At 40.4% G+C, this 9,174-nt stretch overlaps 1 protein-coding gene across 1 annotated transcript; it reads left to right on the top strand.

Annotated features, from left to right (window-relative positions):
* Positions 1 to 6,909: 6,909 nt before the first annotated feature.
* Positions 6,910 to 7,551, top strand: LOC104236037 (uncharacterized). Its single transcript, XM_009789879.1, has one exon. It carries the CDS (start codon positions 6,910 to 6,912, stop codon positions 7,549 to 7,551), a length of 642 nt encoding a protein of 213 aa, XP_009788181.1.
* The last annotated feature ends 1,623 nt before the right edge of the window (positions 7,552 to 9,174 follow it).

Below are 9,174 nucleotides of genomic sequence, written 5' to 3' on the forward strand. Positions count from 1 at the left end.
CAATTTGTAGTTGTTGCATGTTGTGGGTATATATCAAGGTGGATTTATTGTCTTCTGGTTTAGGGTTTTATCTTAGAGGTGGTTTTTCTGTGATGCTGACTGAGATTCAGTGCTTTTTCTTTATTTATTAGCTAAGGTGGTCCTAAATGTAGGACCCTTGAACGCAATTGCTTCATTAAACTATTTTGGTGGTTGGATTTTAGTGCACCTTTGCTCTCTTTGTCAATTTTTTATGAAGGCATGGCCCATAATTTGAACTTTTTTGTGGATTCTTTTGTACATGTTGTATTTCTTTATTCATGAGACCCTATGTGTTACATGTCATTTTCTGCCTATTTTTATTCATCTTTTTTTACTTTCTACATTCTGTCTCACGACATTTTTATTCATTTTCTGCCTATTTTATTTTTACTATTTGATAAGCATTCTTATTTGCTATATTTACTAGGTTATTGGAGATGGTCTTAGTTGATTTAATATTTAATTATGAGGGTATGCGGGTTACACATCCTGAAGTTGGGTACATAAAGAATAAATTGCACACTTGGTCATGGTATGATCGAGACTTGCTTTCTTATATAGATATATGTCATGACCTACCACATAGGTGCCACTTGTTATATATTTTGCCATATGGAAGGGTTACATAAGTTAGGGAAAATATCTTGGTGGAATATTCTAGAACTATGGAGAATTTCCTTAGAAAACTTCTAGATATTTATGCATTTGTAGGAAGGTTCTAGAGAAATATAGAGGTTTCCTTACGAAGACCATAGAATCCTATAGAATTTTTAGGAAAGTCCTTAGAAGAATCTAGCTGTGTAGAATATTCTAGAGAAGGGACTTAGTTGTAAATATGGAAGGACTTGTAGAACAATTATCATTTACATACTAGCCCCTAGGTGATTAGTATAAATAGGAGGCATTCATTTGTAATTCATCAACCAAGAAAAACAATCAAGTTCTCTCTAATACAAAAGCTTCCTTTGGCAATCCTCATGTGTTCTAATATTTCTTAGCGATCATGAGTATAGTAGGGCTGACTTGGCATAGCAAGAATGTGAGCAAATTATGCAAGATCGTGAGTGAGTTGTCAAGTGCCGCACGTGCACTTAGTTTAAGACTAAGGACGTGACAACGTGATATTAGAGCCAAGGTTATGACTAAGGAATGTTAGAAAGAATACAAGAGATTGCTAGAAGGAAATTTTGTAGGAACCATGGCCGGAATTACCAAGAGTTTGGTACTTGCATAAGGGATCAACGCGAAGATACCTAAGCGAAAGCAGTATGGCGGTGCACGGGCTGCACGCGAGGTGGTAGACTGGCGGAAGCTAAGGGAGCTTCGACAGAGGCCACAATTCAGGAGTATGTACGCGAGCTCACTACCTTAATACTGCAAATCTCGTCATTGTCCAAGGAAGATTTCCTCTTCTACTTCATGGATGGGTTGCAAAATTGGACAAAGCATAAATTAAGAAGATATCAAATTGCCAACGTGAACGGGTCCATTGGAGTAGCCTCGTCACTTGTTGACTTCAAGATGGAGCCTTCCAAGTCCAAAGAAGGCAACGCCGAAAGGGACGAGGGAGATCATGATGAGGAAAACGAGAAATGCATAGCCGAAGTATACAAGGGTAATGGAAAGGGGCCATCCCATAACAAACAGGGGTCCAAGAGAAACGGAAAAGGGCCGGAAAATGGTAAGGAGTGCGTGCCTAAAGGAGGGTGCTACTTCTGTGAAGGATCACATCGGAAAAGTGAATGCTCAGAGTTGGGGAAGCTTCCAGCAATGATAGGGAACTTTGCTCAAGCACATAAGGATGACATAGGGGGAACCGCCTGTATTTGAGGGATGCGCATGGAATCTAAGCCGAAAGTAGGGGATTCCAAAGCCTATCTTGGCACCATGCAAATGGAGCATGGTGGCAGCAAGAAAAGATGGACGGACATAGTTGAAGAGAATGGCGAGTTATAAAGTGATGGCATGCTATCGGATTCAAACGATGCACCAAGCAGAGGGTTCAGATTTTCCAATAAGGTTGGAACACGGAGGGCAGCCAAATAGGGAGTGGAAGCATGGACTCGATGCTTGAGAAACTGCTAGACTTGGTTGAGTCATGGGAAGATTCAGGCCAAGAGCAAGGAGGGGCATTCGATGGATGATGGAGGCCATCATTGCTAGCCATCAAAAGTACAAACCCATAAGAAGAAAGGTAGCTACTAGCAGTACCTTGTGAAATGGGGAGGAGAACCGCTTCATAGGGTATCATGGCTAATGGACAAAGATCTCTACTGACGCCAAGGCGAGGTATGCGCATATGTGTCGATGCTTTGTGCCGAGGGCGACACAAAATTGGGTGGGGGAGAGTGTCATGATCCGCCACACCATCATGCCACATAGGTACCACTTGGCATATATTTTGTCATATGGAAGGGTTACATAAGTTAGGGAAAAGAACTTGGTGGAATATTCTAGAACAACGGAGAATTTCCTTAGAAAACTTCTAGATATTTATGCATTTGTAGGAAGGTTCTAGAGAAATATAGAGGTTTCCTTGGGAAGACCCTAGAATCCTATAGAATTGTTAGGAAAGTCCTTAGAAGAATCTAGCTGTGTAGAATATTCTAGAGAAGGGACTTAGTTGTAAATATGGAAGGACTTGTAGAACAATTATTATTTACATACTAGCCCCTAGGTGATTAGTATAAATAGGGGGCATTCATTTATAATTAATCAACCCAGCAAAACAATCAAGTTCTCTCTAATACAAAAGCTTCCTTTGGCAATTCTCATGTGTTCTAATATTTCTTAGCGATCATGAGTGTAGTAGGGCTGACTTGGCATAGCAAGAATGTGAGCAAATTATGCAAGATCGTGAGTGAGTTGTCAAGTGCCGCACGTGCACTTAGTTTAAGACCAACGTGATATTAGATCCAAGGTTATGACTAAGGAATGTTAGAAAGAGTACAAGAGATTGCTAGAAGGAAATTTTGTAGGAACCATGGCCGGAATTACCAAGAGTTTGGTACTTGCAGAAGGGATCAACGCGAAGATACCTAAGCGAAAGCAGTATGGTGGTGCACGGGCTGCATGCGAGGTGGCAGACTGGCGGAAGCTAAGGGAGCTTCGACAGAGGCCAGAATTCAGGAGTATGTACGCGAGTTCACTACCTTAATACTGCAAATCTCATCATTGTCTGAGGAAGATTTCCTCTTCTACTTCATGGATGGGTTGCAAAATTGGGAAAAGCATAAATTAAGAAGACATCAAATTGCCAACGTGAACGGGCCATTGGAGTAGCCTCGTCACTTGTTGACTTCAAGATGGAGCCTTCCAAGTCCAAAGAAGGCAACTCCGAAAGGGACGAGGGAGATCATGATGAGGAAAACGAGAAATGCATAGCCGAGGTATACAAGGGTAATGGAAAGGGGCCATCCCATAACAAACAGGGGTCCAAGAGAAACGGCAAGGGGCCGGAAAATGGTAAGGAGTACGTGCCTAAAGGAGGGTGCTACTTCTGTGAAGGATCACATCGGAAAAGTGAATGCTCAGAGTTGGGGAAGCTTCCAACAATGATAGGGAACTTTGCTCAAGCACATAAGGATGACATAGGGGAAACCGCCTGTATTTGGGGGATGCGCTTGGAATCTAAGCCGAAAGTAGGGGATTCCAAAGCCTATCTTGGCACCATGCAAATGGAGCATGGTGGCAGCAAGAAAAGTTGGACGGACATAGTTGAAGAGAATGGCGAGTTATAAAGTGATGGCATGCTATCGGACTCAAACGATGCACCAAGCAGAGGGTTCAAGTTTTCCAATAAGGTTGGAACACAGAGGGCAGCTAAATAGGGAGTGGAAGCATGGACTCGATGCTTGAGAAACTGCTAGACTTGGTGGAGTCATGGGAAGATTCAGGCCAAGAGCAAGGAGGGGCATTCGATGGGCGGATGATGGAGGCCATCATTGCTAGCCATCAAAAGTACAAACCCATAAGAAGAAAGGTAGCTACTAGCAGTACCTTGTGAAATGGGGAGGAGAACCGCTTCATAGGGTATCATGGCTAATGGACAATGATCTCTAGTGACGCCAAGGCGAGGTGCGCGCATATGTGTCGATGCTTTGTGCCGAGGGCGACACAAAATTGGGTGGGGGAGAGTGTCATGATCCGCCACACCATCATGCCACATAGGTGCCACTTGGCATATATTTTGCCATATGGAAGGGTTACATAAGTTAGGGAAAAGATCTTGGTGGAATATTCTAGAACTATGGAGAATTTCCTTAGAAAACTTCTGGATATTTATGCATTTGTAGGAAGGTTCTATAGAAATATAGAGGTTTCCTTGGGAAGACCCTAGAATCCTATAGAATTGTTAGGAAAGTTCTTAGAAGAATCTAGCTGTGTAGAATATTCTAGAGAAGGGACTTAGTTGTAAATATGGAAGGACTTGTAGAACAATTATTATTTACATACTAGCCCCTAGGTGATTAGTATAAATAGGGGCCATTCATTTATAATTAATCAACCCAGCAAAACAATCAAGTTCTCTATAATACAAAAGCTTCCTTTGGCAATTCTCATGTGTTCTAATATTTCTTAGCGATCATGAGTGTAGTAGGGCTGACTTGGCATAGCAAGAATGTGAGCAAATTATGCAAGATCGTGAGTGAGTTGTCAAGTGCCGCACGTGCACTTAGTTTAAGACCAACGTGATATTAGATCCAAGGTTATGACTAAGGAATGTTAGAAAAAGTACAAGAGATTGCTAGAAGGAAATTTTGTAGGAACCATGGCCGGAATTACCAATAGTTTGGTACTTGCAGAAGGGATCAACGCGAAGATACATAAGCGAAAGCAGTATGGTGGTGCACGGGCTGCATGCGAGGTGGCAGACTGGCGGAAGCTAAGGGAGCTTCGACAGAGGCCATAATTCAGGAGTATGTACGCGAGTTCACTACCTTAATACTGCAAATCTCGTCATTGTCCGAGGAAGATTTCCTCTTCTACTTCATGGATGGGTTGCAAAATTGGGCAAAGCATAAATTAAGAAGACATCAAATTGCCAATGTGAACGGGGACATTGGAGTAGCCTCGTCACTTGTTGACTTCAAGATGGAGCCTTCCAAGTCCAAAGAAGGCAACGCCGAAAGGGACGAGGGAGATCATGATGAGGAAAACGAGAAATGCATAGCCGAGGTATACAAGGGTAATGGAAAGGGGCCATCCCATAACAAACAGGGGTCCAAGAGAAACGGCAAGGGGCCGGAAAATGGTAAGGAGTACGTGCCTAAAGGAGGGTACTACTTCTGTGAAGGATCACATCGGAAAAGTGAATGCTCAGAGTTGGGGAAGCTTCCAGCAATGATAGGGAACTTTGCTCAAGCACATAAGGATGACATAGGGGGAACCACCTGTATTTGAGGGATGCACTTGGAATCTAAGCCGAAAGTAGGGGATTCCAAAGCCTATCTTGGCACCATGCAAATGGAGCATGGTGGCAGCAAGAAAAGTTGGACGGACATAGTTGAAGAGAATGGCGAGTTATAAAGTGATGGCATGATATTGGACTCAAACGATGCACCAAGCAGAGGGTTCAAGTTTTCCAATAAGGCTGGAACACGGAGGGCAGCCAAATAATGAGTGGAAGCATGGACTCGATGCTTGAGAAACTACTAGACTTGGTTGAGTCATGGGAAGATTCAGGCCAAGATCAAGGAGGGGCATTCGATGGGCGGATGATGGAGGCCATCATTGCTAGCCATCCAAAGTACAAACCCATAAGAAGAAAGGTAGCTACTAGCCAGTACCTTGTGAAATAGGGAGGAGAACCACTTCATAGGGTATCATGGCTAATGGACAAAGATCTCTAGTGACACCAAGGCGAGGTGCGCGCATATGTGTCGATGCTTTGTGCCAAGGGAGACACAAAATTGGGTGGGGGAGAGTGTCATGATCCGCCACACCATCATGCCACATAGGTGCCACTTGGTATATATTTTTCCATATGGAAGGGTTACATAAATTAGGGAAAAGATCTTGGTGGAATATTCTAGAACTATGGAGAATTTCCTTAGAAAACTTCTAGATATTTATGCATTTGTAGGAAGGTTCTAGAGAAATATAGAGGTTTCCTTAGGAAGACCCTAGAATCCTATAGAATTGTTAGGAAAGTCCTTAGAAGAATCTAGCTGTGTAGAATATTCTAGAGAAGGGACTTAGTTGTAAATATGGAAGGACTTGTAGAACAATTATTATTTACATACTAGCCCCTAGGTGATTAGTATAAATAGGGGGAATTCATTTATAATTCATCAACCCAGCAAAACAATCAAGTTCTCTCTAATACAAAAGCTTCTTTTGGCAATTCTCATATGTTCTAACATTTCTTAGCGAGCATGAGTGTAGTAGGGTTGTCTTGGCATAGCAAGAACGTGAGTAAAATATGCAAGATCGTGAGTGAGTTTCCAAGTGTCGTACGTGCACTTAGTTTAAGACTAAGGACGTGACATATAGAATCTGAATTCATAGTTGAGCTAGGGTTTTTAGGGGTTCAACAACTTATAGTTGCTGGACCTTCTAGTAAATTATATGAGGTTAAAGGGGATGTGGGGATTAGAAAGTTGACATCCTTGCTTTCTAATGAATATAATGTAGTGAACCTATATGCTGTGAATCTGACCCCTTTATTGAGTGTATTCCCAATATTGTTGATTATATTGAATCATTTCAGATTTTAGATGAAGCTGGTACTGACTGTACCTTAAGTGAAATAGGTTTTGACTCTAGTTCTGATTCTGAGGGATGTGATTCTGAAGGATATAATTCTGAAGAATTACATTTACTCAAAACTCAGAAAATAAAGACATAACTGACAATCTAAATAATTACAAGGAGATATATAAAGGCATGGCCTTTAAGGACATACCAGAAGCTAGGAAGTTTATGAAGTTGTTTGCTCTAGCCAACAAGAAAGTCTTAAAATTGAGGAAGAGTGACAAAAGGAGGGTTAGGTATAGATGTATTGTGGGATGTCCCTTTCTTTGTTTAATATCCAAAGATGGTAATGCAGGGGTTACTGTAAAGACATTAGAGTCAAAACATAATTGTGGCACTGCATATGATAATAGTATTGTTGATTTCAATACCATTGCATATTACTTTAAGGGAAAGCTACAGGATAATCCTAAGTATAAGGTAAGGGAGATGGTACTTGATTTGAAAAGGATTTTTGAGTTAAATGTGAGTCATGGAAAGTGCAAGAGGGCAAAAAGAATGATATTGGAGACCTTAGATGGGAGTTTTGCAGATGAATACAACAAACTTGATGCTTATGCCATTGAATTGAGGGAGAGTAATTCAGGTAGTGATGTAGTGATTAACATTTCAAAAAATGCACTTAAAAATGAGATAAGAAGATTTTTGAGGATGTATGTTCGCTTCAAAGCTATGAAGATGGGGTTCAAGTTAGGGTTAAGACCATTTATTGTTGTAGATGGCACATTTCTAAAAGGGAAAGCCAAAGGTCAATTGCTAGTTGTTGTTGGATAGGATGCACAAAACCTTTTTATCCTTTGGCATGGGTAGTTATTGATAAGGAAACATAGCATTCTTGGAACTGGTTCCTACAATTGCTTCAAGGATCTCTAGACCTTAAGGAAGGAGAAGGAATCACCTTCAAGTCATAAATGCAAAAGGTAATTTTTCTAAATTTTTACTTCTGAATCATCTTTATTTTGTCTAGTTTCTAGTTCTGACCAACAAAAAACATTCATTAAAATCTGGATTTTACAATAATTAACTACATCAAATCCCTACTGCACTAAATAAAATGATGAATTTATTTCATCATCAATGCAACAACAAATCCGGTTAACAGTGCAAATAAAACCATAATGAACATCTTCATGTGCATCACTTTAACTTCAATCTCCCTTCCTTTATTCACTTCAACATTATTTATAGCCTCTAAAACATCAACTTTTTCCATCAATTTCTCCCTTTCAAGCTTGCATGCATCCAACAACATATTCAACGTCCTGATTTTGACATTGGCAGCAACTAATATAGACTTGAAATCGTTAATTACCATCAACTCTTTGTCCGAGAGGGCTTCGTCTTGCCATTCCCAATATCCACATAACTCATTCTTACAAATACAAACAATAACTATGTTAAAGAACCGAAAAAATAAAACGTTAAATACATCGACGAGTAATGCGTCACCAATAAATTCACACTTACTTCTGATTTTGCACACTTGTAGAATCTCCTTCCGGGGTTATTTGTAGTCGTCGAAGTGAAGTTGTTCGCAATCTCCCCACAGTAGTACCTCCTTCTCGGTGTAACACTAGAACTAAACATAGAAACAATACTATCATAGTTGACTGGTCGAAGAAGAAGAAAGAATTTTAATTGAGAAGTTTAATTGAGAGGGAGGGACATCTACAGAGAGGGAGTTAACAAATTAGGGTTCACACGTTAATAAAGTTGAAGGGTCTAGAAGGGTTAGGGTCGGGTTGGGTCGGACACATTATAAATTTAACTAGATGGTTTTAAGCTTGCCATGTGGCCCTTCCGTTAAAATAAGGGCATATATATATAATAGTATAACGTTAGGGGTTTGGATGCCCTAATAGTATAACGGAGGGCTTTTTTAAACTATTGGTGATAGTAGAGGGACAGATCAAACCCTTTGCCATTTTGATTATGTAGCTCTTAGGAGAATTAAGGATTGAAGATGGTGGATATTTTACTATTGTGTTCAGAGATACGCTCTTCTTTCTCTTCTTGCACAGATAGATGCAGAAACTAGAGAAGCTCTTTGTAATGTCATGCAAAATGTTGAATACTAATCTTCTTGTACTAGGCTTTTGTGGAACTTGAAAACTTAAAGGTTTGTTTTCCATCCATGGTGCTGCTGTTGTAGTTCTCCGATAAGTTTCTGGTATTGACTTTGACTTAGTTCATTTTCTAATGGGACAGAGCTTTCACATCTTTCAATGAGTTAGATGCTGCTACACTCTTATTTTGCTAGCGTCTACATCTTTAGGTATCACCAAATCCATACCAAAGTATTCAAGAAGAGTGCCCAATATGCTATATTTTCTTGCAATGTAGAAAAAGATGACTAGTGAATTCCACAGAGCTATTCACAGATAAACATCTACTACA

This window comes from Nicotiana sylvestris, chromosome 3, assembly GCF_000393655.2.
Source record: "Nicotiana sylvestris chromosome 3, ASM39365v2, whole genome shotgun sequence".
NCBI lineage: Eukaryota > Viridiplantae > Streptophyta > Magnoliopsida > Solanales > Solanaceae > Nicotiana > Nicotiana sylvestris.

What these genes read in the sequence shown, in the direction of transcription:
- LOC104236037 (XM_009789879.1), top strand. Translation starts at nt 6,910, where the DNA reads ATGGCCTTTAAGGACATACCAGAAGCTAGGAAGTTTATGAAGTTGTTT.